Raw genomic sequence first — 11,652 nt, 5'->3', positions numbered from 1 at the left:
TAACGAAAACAACTCGATTAAGGGAAAGAAAACGAAAATTATACACATTTATGACAATTTGTTTTTTATAATTTAATCGACTTTTAATATATATTTCATAAATCTATGATATTTGCAATCGAGGAAAAAGTTCTATTAACAAGAGAAAAGAAAAAAAAAAAAAAATTGAAGACTCGAGTTGTATCACGATTGACCATATTAAATAGTATCGTTACAAAGTTTATTACGCAACCGCTAATGCAATTTTCCACTCTTTAATTATGCTTATCGCGTTAATTTCACTTTTTTTTATACAATGACAGCGTCCAAATTTTAACAAATATAATCTTTTTTTTTTTCTTATTTGCACGATGAGACTTTTCGCCTCCATCTACGAGGAATTAATTTAATTCGCGTGTTTCGTTGCGAGTCATCCACGAAATTTTATGCGCGCAGCGAGAGGTCATCAACGAATATGCTATCAATGTAGTATGATCAGTCCGTACAAAGAAATCGAATGGCTTATAAATATATATAAAGATTTGGCGGATTCATTACGCGACTTATCACGCCGCGCAGGATACGTCTCTTTATCTCTCCCTGATGTTTTTTTTTTTTTTTTTATACATTATATAAATCCGACGTGGAACTCGACGAGTAGATTGCTCGTTTGTACAAAGAATAGTACGTAGAATAGTTTTAAGATCTATCCGAAAGCAAACTAATTCGCGCTTGCACGTCTGAGACGCATTACGTTGAAGATCGTTTTCATTTTCTATCTATACACGTTCTACTTTCTTTCATCCAATTTTTTTTATTAATATAAAGTCTTAAGTTATTGCGCAGGATCATCTGATCTCGCAGAGAAGTACAATCTCTTGCCTTGTTTTTCCTCGTTTTTTTTTTCCGTCAGACCAGACTAATCGCACGCAACTATTTCTGTAATCCTTAAATGCCACTAATTGAAATCTCGTCCATCTTTTGGCACGACGAGAAATCATAGCAGAACTTAAAGATTAATATGTACCAGGTGAACCGCAATCGAGTGCATCCGTTAGAATTAAAAAAAAAATCCACGAACGACTAAGGAATGAAAAAGTGCTGTTTTTAAAAACATGTAACATCCTTCTCGCTTAAAATATAATATAATGTAAAATTCTTGTTGATTAAATCGCAACGCACTACTAGTTAAATATAAAGATATATGTAATATGTTCTTTTACATTTTAAGCATCATGATCAAACATAAATTTTTATCAAATCGTTTACGAATCTCGACTAGAAAGGTGTAGTACAATTGGATTTCGAATGTAAAATTAGGAATCGAAAATCAATTGCAATTTACATTTAAGGAATATTTATCTCACTTAAAAGCGGCTGCATGCTCAGTTTGGGGCTAAATTCGGATGAACGCAAGCGGCTCAAAAGGACCCTCGTACTGCGGCAAACACGAACGAGAAAAGAGAAGCGAAAAAAAGTCTGTCGAAGATCGAGTCGAAGACTCGTCGATTTCTTCTCCCGTTCTTAAATGATCCACGACATTTCCCGCATTGAAAACGTTCGTATTCGTCCATTTCACTTTCAATTCTTTCTTCATGTAACACTTTGTCCTTTGTTACAACGGCGGAGAATAAGAAAAGGAAAAAGCGACAATAAAAGATTCTTATTATGACGTTGAACCGATATTCATACAATAATTTAAAGCTTCAATGGAGAAATAAAGAAATGAAAAAATGTAGATGAAATGATCACGAAGAGATCACCTTCCTATTCTTAATATAATCCCAAAGATCCGCTTTATTTTATTTATTTCTTTTCTCAGATAATCTTTTCTTTTTTTAATTATTTTACTATAAATAAGTTAACAATCAGTCTTTTTTTGTAACAATTTTTTAACGATCAACGCATTTTTATAAAAAAAAGACTATTAAATTAAAATAATAGAAAAATTATCGAGACAAAGACTAATAAAGAAAGCGAAATCTGGACAGAATAAAAATGAAAGAATCGAATAGGAAAGTCTTTAGCTTTACGATGAAGCTTCTGTTCGCTTTTCTCCTCTCGTATTCTCGCTCATTGAAAGACAATAAAAGATTATCGCGAACGTCAACCATTAATTTGTTAAACAAAAATATAACAATAACGCCGAAACAGTACAATTTTAACAGCTCGTTTGATTATATCCGAGACGCAAAAAATTTGACTGACTTTACGATTGTTCGGGAAAACTCCGCGAAGAGACAATCCACTCCAGTTTTCCTTCGCCCGCTGCGAATTCCGACGAGGTGAAGTATAGTTAACGTTCCTCGCACTTGTTTTTTCTCTTTGCAATAGCGCACCAATCTACTCCGCACAAAAAATGGAACGTGCGCGTTAAGATTAACTTCGTGCGAGCATCAGTCCCGTGAAACACGTGTGACTTCTCTTAAATCACGTAGAAACTAATCGTAATCTATAAAAAAACATCTTAACATACGCTTTGGCACCCACGTCGAAAAGTCGCTCGCAAATCTTAGAAAACTGGTTCGCCTGTCGCCGGGGAACACACTCCTCGGAGAAATCCGAACAAACAATCGCAAATTATTACGCGAGTAATTGTACCGAAAGAGAAAATAAAAACAAGATCACAAAAAAAAAAAGAAGACGTTATAACTGATGGGTTTTAACGTCGGGGACCATTAAGTCGCGTCGTTTGGTCTCTCGAATTGACTTCGACTCGCGGAAATCTCGAGATAGACCGGCAAAACACCCCGGCACCGAAACGGAGGTCTCCGGTACCGAGGAGCCGAGACCACCAGCCGATGGCACGGATCATTATCTCTTCCGTACGGAAAGTAAAGGAGACGAGAAGCCGCGTGCTCGTCGTCCCGCTCTAGCGAATGTATGTCTATACGCACATACACATTCTATACTTTGCATGTAAATAATGCCTATTTTCCAAAGATATACGTTATTGCATACACGCACTCTTTCGCAATCACGCAGGCGAGTCTTGTCCTTATGTCGGCTCGCTCGACCTAGTATCTTCCCCCGGGTTTCTATCTCTTCTCACCCCTGCCTTCTCGTTTCACACGCTTCCTGGGCCACGCAAATAATATCATCCGTCCGTTCGTTCTCTGATAACGCGCGCACACATACAAGGGTGTCGGAACGTTACAGAAACATGATAAAAATTGCAATGTCGCTCTTCGAAGGAGGTGCGCATACATGATTTCGTTTCTGCAGTTTCCACCGGGAAGCTCGATCGTAGCGACAACGCCAATTAGCACTGATTGATCCCAGATACCGGCGAATCCTGGGTGACTTAAGGAGATCCTGAGAGATACTTTATGATAATACTTCTTATTCAGTTTCAGTGCATATTGATATTCGATGAGATAAGAAGTTCTCTCCTGTTTCCTACAAAAGAAAATATGTACAATCGCAATCAGTATTAATCGACGTCGCTGTCGGCCTTATACTTATAACGCTAGTGAATCTCTCTCTCTTTTTCTCTCTCTCATTTATTCTTTTTTTTTTCGCACTATCTTACTGGTGCCACTTCTACATAGCACTATGTACAAAAGAAATATATTACTTATAAACTACAACAGTTTCTTTTTTTTCTTTTTCTTTTTTTACCGTGAAATTCCTGAACCATCGCAACTCAAAAGGGCGTATGCACACGCAGATATAATTTTATTAAAAAATAAAAAAAGAAAACAAAAGATATAAAACAAAAAAAAATCATTATCACTTATTGGTGCTACACCAAATCTATCAAATCATTTTTCCAAGTCCTACAGCAACTGTCTAATCCCGATGAACGAGGTATCTCCTCCGCTTCCCGGAAACGCGGGACTGTGAAGAAATACGATGACTCAGAATCAGAACCAGAAGTGAATTCCAAATAAATTTAGAAGTTATAATTCAAACGAATCTAGAAGTACGATGAAAAATACCCGCGTTCTCTTCGCGTTTCTAGATTTATTCGACGGGCCAGAGGGATATGTCACGATCCGTGAAATGCAACGGCTGACGACTGGACCGGATGCTCTCCCGGTCGAGCCGTCCCGCCGCCTGACGCGCTTCGCGTGTTCGTCTACTGTATATCTCGCGATGTTACTCTTTTTCATTTAGTATAAAAGGTCTCATCCGGTTAACACGTCAATTGGTACGTAGGCAAATCCGAAAGGTTCGTCACACACTCGACCTACACCTCAGACTCGACATGCGTACTTTTAACGAGGGATCCTTAATGATTAAGTCCTTACACGCGTATTAATATGTGATGCTTATGAGTTTATGAGCTACCTATACTAAAGGAAAAAACATACACCACTGAAAGATTATAGTTCCTTATATCCGCGATCACGCGTTTTACTGGGCTACATTCGGATCGCCGCGCAAAGCTACTTTTTTTTTTTTGTCTTTTTTTTTTTCTTCCTCTTTTTGCACTGTGCATACGCTTAGTGGAGATGTAATGTTTCGCGGTAAATAGGAGCAAAATTCGAAACGACACGCGTCACCTCTACGTGATAATAAAAATCGCCACACGGCTCTCTGCCTTTCGTTTGCGGGTTTCTTTATCCCCCCCCCCCCTCGTGGACCTAAAGTAATCTCTCTTGCGTGCACTCATCTCAGACATCATTACACCACCACCCCATATACAAATAGTGAAGCACATTAAAAACATAGCGGTAAGCTAAGTATTATGTTAGTATTGGAAAACTTCCACTAGTTCTATGCAAAGTATAGCTTGTAGAATATCATTCATTAAAACTAGACCTTATACAATAATCGAAGAAAGAGAGGAATTATCGCCACACAGATGAGGCGATAATTCCTTTCTCCATTCTCCTGTTTTTAATCCTCTTTCTCTTTCTCTCTGAAGCGCCGCTGCGCTACTCACATACCTTCTGCCTTTCTTCGCGCAATTCGTGCGCGTGACTTGGAAAAAAAAAAAAAAATAATAATAATAATTTAATCGAAAACGGGACGCTCACCGTTCTGATAGCGTATAGCTTAATTTAGGTACATCTTCGTAAACAGCGTGCTCTTGCGTATATCGCGCCATTCTGAAGATTCACGCTGCAGAATACATTACATTGTAAAATTACAGTTGAGCTCAACTCACTATGCCCTGCCGTGTCACTCTTACGATGTAAAGAAGCCAAAATCTTTCCTCGCTTGCAGCAAAATGCATCGTTTTTTTAGATGTGCCAACAAAAACGTCGGCCGCGTATTCGTGTCTGCGCAAATTTGCCAAAGTATCGGCCACCCGCTCGAACGATCGTGTCCTCAACACAGATTGGCTAAAATTTATTTCAAACTGGATCATAAATTGAAATAAGTTTTACCATATCTTTTTTTTTTTCTTTTTTGCGATTAAAGCGCGAGTAAGGTAATCTGACAAACCTCGCGTACACGCGAAATATCTGCGAAACGCTCAACACAACGATAAATAATCGGCGATTTAACGTGACAACTCGTCTCAACAAAGTATTTCTGAACGTCAGAGAAAACGGATGAAAGGAGACGAGTTCTATTTTATAAACTCCATCCAGCATTCACGAATCATAATAATGTGAGAAAGCGCGATAGTTTGTTCCCAAGTTTCAGTATCGTGTTTAAAATAAACCTGAAATAAAGATGTGAAGGTTTTCACTTGTTGAATCGCGGTGGTCTTCTCAGCCGTGTTATCAGCTCCGTTCTGACAGTCCTGGCGTAGTTCGGCGTGGTGTATTGATCCGTCACCGCGATCGTGCTCTGAAGACTCTGTATAAATATGGACGAGTCCTGTATCTGACCTACTCCTGCCGCAGCAGCCGCCGCCGCGGCCTGATACTGGTACTGACCGCTGGCCATGTCAGCGGTTGGATAGTGACTCGGTTGCACGAACTGCGGCGGGTTCTCGTACTGCGGATACGGGATCGAACTCTCCGCGGAGAATTGCGGTATCACCGTGTTAACGTTGACCGGCGTCGTGGGATAACTGCCCGGGTCGTAAGTTTGATACTGGTTCAGCTGGCCGATCGGCGCAGTATTGAACGGCGGCGACTGCGGGTACTGCGCGGCGGTCTCGGAAAATAGCATGTTCGCCACTGGCGGCTGCGGGAAGGGCTCCGGTCTCGGGTACGATGGAATGCTGGCCGTCACCGCGTTGCTGAGATTCTGCATGCTCGGTATGCCAGCGGCAATTGGCGAAGTGCCGTATCCGTGGAACGTAGTCTGCGAACGCCCGGTGTGATCGCCCAGGTCCTTTACGCCACCGCTCTGGATCGAGCTCACGACATTGAGCTTGGACTTGCCGCCTCCGCTGATTGTCTCGCTACCGTGCTTGATGCGCGCGTCCGTCAATAACGGATGCCGCACGTTAACGATACTCTGCGGAGCGCGCAACGGCGGAAAGTTGATTGGTGCCATCTTCGGCATCGAGTTCTGTTCAATTGCCTTGCGCACGATCGCGAACGCGGTGTTATTGTCGTTCCTTTGACAAGAAGCGGACTGGGTGTACGTACTGGACGGCGTGTAAATCTCCCTGTGCAGAACCGGCGTCGCGGTGGACGACTGTTGCGTTGCGAACCTTAACGGCAGATTAGAGGCCATCGATCCAGCGATGCCAGTGCTCTTGTAATCCGGACTGCTCATCGACTCCTTGTAATCTGGTTGGATCGAATAATTCTTTATGCTCGAGTCCGTTTCACTTGAGAATTTTTTTGGTGCTGTATAGTCCTTTGAACTTTTTATCGAGGTGTCGTGCGCGGTATTGCTCATACAGGTACTGACAGGCCGTACATTACTGAATGTGGAACTGCTGGATTGCTTTGAGACGATAATCGACGCGCTCTTCGTCGTGTTGTGCGATTCGCTCGGAGATTTCAAAGTATCATTGCTACCGTCGTGCTTTTTCATCGACGAGGTGATTTTGCCAGTGACGATCGAGCTCCCGGACGTCGCGATGGTGTGCAGTGAAGTGTCTTTGCTGTTCGTGGTGCTAGCTACCCTGACAGGTAATTTGGACGATTTATTTTTACCTCCCGTATGATTATGTCGTTTACCTTTTTCAGCAATCTGATTGTTGGCCGATAATACTTTAATGTCGGTGTTATTGTTCTGATTATTAGACGCCAGATTTTGGGGCTTGCAGGTGATGGTGACACCTGGCAGGAGCAAAGCGCTGGCTCACTTCTTGGTCATGATTTTCAGATATTCCAGAGCATTTTGAGCAGCACTGGCTTGAGCATCTTTACTAGTCACGCCGCAACCATAGCAAACTGCCACTGGCAGGGTAGACAGTTGCACAAGGCACTGAAATTTACCTAAAAAAAAATCAAAATGTCATTAAAATTGTACATTTGCATTGTTTATCATTTTTATCTCGTTAACATGTGTTGAGCAACACTTCGGACAGTCTAGATAAAAGTCTATTTTATTTTTTTTTTTTAAATCTTTTTTTGAAAGTTAATACCATGATTTCAGATAACATATGATACTGTAATACATCATAGATATATACATAAAGATCAGTGAATTTGTATGCGTAACGTTATGGTCAACACAGATAAAGACAAAAAAAAAGCTGTAATATACTGATAAATTACGCTTCTCAATATAAAACTACCACTTCTAATGTAAGAGTAATCCATGAGCTAGAAATCTGCAATATGGCAGCCTTAACATCAGCTAAATGTGCTTTGAGAAAAGAAATCAAGGACATTCTCACAAATATTAATCTAGAGGAAAAGAAAAAGCAGTCAGTACATGTGTTCAAACAGGTAAGTTTAACAAAAATTAATGGACCAATAATTTTCAAACCAGAGATTTGTGGAAGAGGTTATGTTGCAATAAAAAAGCAGCCTGTATACATTTTTATTATATCTAAATCGTAATATTTGCAATATTAATGAATTATTACTTTATTTTTAGTTATGCCTATTGAAACAATATCACAATAGTAAAAGAATATCTTTGTATTTAAGTACTAAGGATGAAATTGATACTCTGCCCATCTTGAAACATATATTCGATACGGGAAAAGAAGCGTTCGTGCCGCAATATCATGGAAAAAATATGGAAATGGTAAAACTAAAGTCAATGGAGGATTACGAAACATTGCCTCTCACGAAATGGAACATTAAACAACCAAGCGCTACTGAATATCGTGAAAATGCATTAGAAACAGGTAAATTTTATGATAAATATAATTTATAATAAAAAGCTTGTTATAAAATTCACTGTTAAATATTTTAATTCTTTATTTTAGGTGGAATAGATTTAGTAATTTTACCGGGTGTTGCTTTCACGATGGACGGTGAGTTTCGCTCAATAAATATTACACATTTTTTAATCCTGCACACAATTGCTTTATCTTTATTATTAATTAGGAAAACGTCTGGGACATGGAATGGGTTATTACGATAAGTATTTGAAAAAATGTTTTCAAAAACAAAACGAAAAACCATACTTAATTGCAATAGGATTTAAGGAACAAATACGAAAAGACATTCCTACTAACGAGAATGATGTGCCTGTTGATATTGTAATTACTGGACAATAAATAATATAATTAAAAAAAATTTAATTTTATTCTACAGTTAATTATCTAAAGTCTAAAATAAAACTTTGTGTCAAGAACAACTTACCACTGATAGATTTCTCTTCAATATCAACATAAGTTACTTCGAACTGCTGCTCTGATGCAATTTCTTGTAAAAACTGTACCAAATTTACATCCCCATCGTTGAAACAAGTATTCTGCAACAAAATTATAATAATTTGTACCGCAATCGATTCGGCGAATTATTATTTTTTTTCCCCAGTCTGACAACAAACGAATAAAGATCCTTTACTCTTTTATGCACTTCAGCGAACATTGATACAAACCTGTAGTAGAAAAAGCTTAACACCTGTGGACGACTTGAGACTCTTGTGAAATTTCGAAACTTGGATACTATGTACTGTTGTCAGTGTCGAAATTTTGCTACCTTTCAGATCGGCATAACGGGCACTCACGTTTGCGTTTCTTTGCACAATCTATAATGGACAATTAATATATAACATGTAAAACTTCATGTTAAGCACATATAAATGCTTTATTCACAGCTACTTCACATTAATATAGAAACTTAAATGAAGTGGATATGACCTAAGCATTATTCTCAAAAAGAAATATACAGAACTAAATAATCTATTTTGAAATCCGAATGTATAAGCGATGGTCCGTTATAGATTTAAACAGATCGGAAAGATAGCTCATATTACATCGAGTGGCAGTAAAGCCAAAATCACTTCCACTTCTCTAAACACACACACTCATACATACGCAAATGCGCGCGTGCACACACAACACAGACTCACACATAATTAAAATAATCCCAAATTATTTATTTTTTTCCTATTTCTGACATGAGTTTTATCTCTATAATCGTGCATATTTCAAGTACTTTTTGTCTTTTTAAAATATTTTTATGCTTTTTAAAGAACAAAAAATGTGTTTATCTCTGAAATAATTTTGATTAATTACAAATACAGGTGGTGGAAATATTTCAAACGTCAAGATAAATAATGCCAATAATAAATAGGAATAAAATAAAAATTGATATGCAAGAATAAGTAACTTCCATTATTTAATAGAATTAGAACTCAAGTTCATACCTCATCTTCATCTACGCTGGGAGCTTGATTATTCATATCGTGCAGAGCTTGCCACATCTTGTGAGCGGCATGTCTCTTTGCAACTTTTTTACTTTTTCCCATACCGACTTCGCGATATTTTAGGATTGTGCAAACAATAGTGAATTGCCTTTCGTGAGGTAAACCTTCTTCACCTTCCATCGTATATTTTGGAGGTGGCCAATGGCGCGACATACACATTTCCTGTAAGGCTCCGATGGGATTGTTTACTATTTTTTCTTCTCCATATGTTTGTAGCTCTTGTAAATTTTGAGAGCTATAACAAAAAAAAATAAATTTTCGATAAAAATTTTATATATATATATATTTTTTTTTTACATTAATTGCAGTCCGCGCTAAGTGAACTTACTCGGGCAAACTATTTGGAAGTGGGGATTCTACACCATCGGTATTTACTCCGATTAATTTATCCAAAACAGCTTTTGCTGCAGCATGTTTTGCTTCTTTTTTGGACCTTCCAGTCCCCATTGCTGAAACAATTGGATCTGCCTCTGAATAGTTATGCACTTATCAATCAATTGCACCTGTGTCTATGAGAACAAAACGCGCAACGAGTATTATACGAACCAACGACGTCCGTGACGGTAACTCTATACCGAAATGTAGGCTCGTGAATAGCTCCCTCGATTTGGACCAGTTCATATTTCGGTATTGTGCCTCGGCGAGAGAGCAATTCTTGAAGAACAGAGACGGGTGTTTTGCTGGGTAACGACTTCATTTCTAAACGCGCTGCCTCGTGGAGTGGCAACTTCTCCAACATCATAGAGTGCAACGTTACGCGAACTCGATTACGCCGACTGACATTGTTTGAGTGATTAGGAACGCCGCCCACACCAGCGATCATGTTAGGCCCGACTTGCGGTGGTTGATGCATTTCCTCCATTGTGTTCTGAAAACAACGGGATGTGTTTATAACTCTGTAACCTTTCTCCAATGTCAGGACACTCAGCGTGACGATATACAGGCCTGTTTGCGGCGCAAATAGCAAAATATAACGACACTCTACCAACCGTTTACCTGTCCAAAAAAGTAATCAAGGTAGCATTCGGAAATCTCGGAACGGAGCCCATCTCGCATCCTCGTGTTTGTATTTAACTTATCAGGCAGTGACAGCGCAAAAAGTAGTTAATTAGCACGTCCCTCGAAAGCTTCGCGGCTATAAATATCAAAAATCGCCGTGCTGGCGATCTCGGATTTCCGGCAACTGAGGCAGTGTCGCGTCGTCGTCGGTGCAGGATTAAACGCGCCGGCAAGGATGGGACGCCGGGCGGTCCACGGGATGAAGAGAGCGTCGTCCCGGCGATCTTCCTCGCGGCTGACGGTGCGTCGGGACCGCGCGGGGGACCGGCATGGCCGCCATGATTGTTATAAAACCCATCGATTAACCGTAACGGAAATACGGCGTGAAACTCGCCGGGACGCCGTCGACGGCGATTCCGCGGCCGCCGGACAATTCGCGCGCGCGCGCGCGCGAACACGCGTACGTCGCTCGCGAACGCGGCCCGTTCGTGCGGGCCTAAAGTCACCGGGGGGGGAGACACCGACGGCAAACACGCCGTTCGCACTTTCGCACTTACGTTTTTCGGGGAGACGTGGCTGCGCGGAGAAGAGAAGTATGTCCAGCCGGCTCGCTCGTCAGGCCAATTCCTATGCGAAAAGCGAATCCCGCTTTTTGTGATCGATCCAAGTCTCACAAAAAGCTTGATCCGTTTGACGACAGAAAAATGGTTCACTGGTTAGCGGAGTATCCCTTCCTCGTTCGCAGCTCTGCGGTATCTGTGAGGGTGCCCGTGACCGTTCGCGGATTATGCATGCGTGCGCCGCCGAGCGTCGCCAAGAGCAGGCCGACAGGCTGACTCGATGAACGTTCGGTAATGCAGAGCGGAGCGGAGGTAAGGAGTTATACGCGGGTGCCCGGTCGACGCGCTAGCGACTCGGAGCTATTCCGTTGGAGCACGTCCGAGTCTTCCCGTTGGAGTCTTTCCGTCGGAGCGGCTA

The 11,652-nt window shown here is 40.7% G+C and overlaps 3 protein-coding genes across 6 annotated transcripts; 1 reads left to right on the top strand and 2 right to left on the bottom strand.

Moving 5' to 3' along the window:
* Positions 1–4,153: 4,153 nt before the first annotated feature.
* LOC139107021 (serine-rich adhesin for platelets-like) lies at positions 4,154–7,143 on the bottom strand (the record flags this gene model as incomplete). The annotated part of the gene is made up of 1 exon (XM_070664230.1): positions 4,154–7,143. A coding segment is annotated over one exon (1,521 nt), but the record flags the coding sequence as incomplete, so codon positions are not given.
* LOC139107343 (protein Loquacious-like) lies at positions 6,982–11,462 on the bottom strand. Of its 4 annotated transcripts, none has more exons than XM_070664897.1 (7): positions 11,232–11,462; positions 10,222–10,543; positions 10,004–10,145; positions 9,616–9,910; positions 8,845–8,994; positions 8,604–8,715; positions 6,982–7,280 (listed from the first exon to the last, which is right to left on the bottom strand). In XM_070664897.1, exons 2-7 carry the CDS (start codon positions 10,535–10,537, stop codon positions 7,144–7,146), a joined length of 1,152 nt encoding a protein of 383 aa, XP_070520998.1. In that variant the 5' UTR covers positions 10,538–10,543; positions 11,232–11,462; the 3' UTR covers positions 6,982–7,143. The 4 variants fall into 4 exon arrangements, with proteins under 4 accessions (XP_070520998.1, XP_070520997.1, XP_070520996.1 ...); XM_070664896.1 differs by lacking the exon at positions 11,232–11,462 and adding an exon at positions 10,672–10,891 and having other exon boundaries at positions 10,004–10,139; XM_070664895.1 differs by lacking the exon at positions 11,232–11,462 and adding an exon at positions 10,672–10,888.
* Mthfs (methenyltetrahydrofolate synthetase) lies at positions 7,348–8,559 on the top strand. Its single transcript, XM_070664918.1, has 4 exons — positions 7,348–7,736; positions 7,888–8,143; positions 8,225–8,272; positions 8,346–8,559. Exons 1-4 carry the CDS (start codon positions 7,626–7,628, stop codon positions 8,516–8,518), a joined length of 588 nt encoding a protein of 195 aa, XP_070521019.1. The 5' UTR covers positions 7,348–7,625; the 3' UTR covers positions 8,519–8,559.
* Positions 11,463–11,652: the final 190 nt, after the last annotated feature.

The sequence above is a fragment of the Cardiocondyla obscurior genome, linkage group LG12 (assembly GCF_019399895.1).
Source record: "Cardiocondyla obscurior isolate alpha-2009 linkage group LG12, Cobs3.1, whole genome shotgun sequence".
In the NCBI taxonomy this organism is placed as follows: domain Eukaryota; kingdom Metazoa; phylum Arthropoda; class Insecta; order Hymenoptera; family Formicidae; genus Cardiocondyla; species Cardiocondyla obscurior.
Note: the sequence above shows the minus strand (reverse complement) of the source record. Positions and strands in the feature narration are given on the sequence as shown.

Excerpts from the sequence above, each read along its gene's own strand:
- Mthfs (XM_070664918.1), top strand. The coding sequence starts at position 7,626 with ATGGCAGCCTTAACATCAGCTAAATGTGCTTTGAGAAAAGAAATCAAG. Across the intron at positions 7,737-7,887 it reads CAGTACATGTGTTCAAACAG|TTATGCCTATTGAAACAATA; the intron begins GTAAGTTTAACA and ends CTTTATTTTTAG. Across the intron at positions 8,273-8,345 it reads TGTTGCTTTCACGATGGACG|GAAAACGTCTGGGACATGGA; the intron begins GTGAGTTTCGCT and ends ATTATTAATTAG.
- LOC139107343 (XM_070664895.1), bottom strand. The coding sequence starts at position 10,731 with ATGCGAGATGGGCTCCGTTCCGAGATTTCCGAATGCTACCTTGATTAC. Across the intron at positions 10,544-10,671 it reads TTGATTACTTTTTTGGACAG|AACACAATGGAGGAAATGCA; the intron begins GTAAACGGTTGG and ends CGTTGTTTTCAG. Across the intron at positions 10,146-10,221 it reads TACCGTCACGGACGTCGTTG|AGGCAGATCCAATTGTTTCA; the intron begins GTTCGTATAATA and ends ATAACTATTCAG.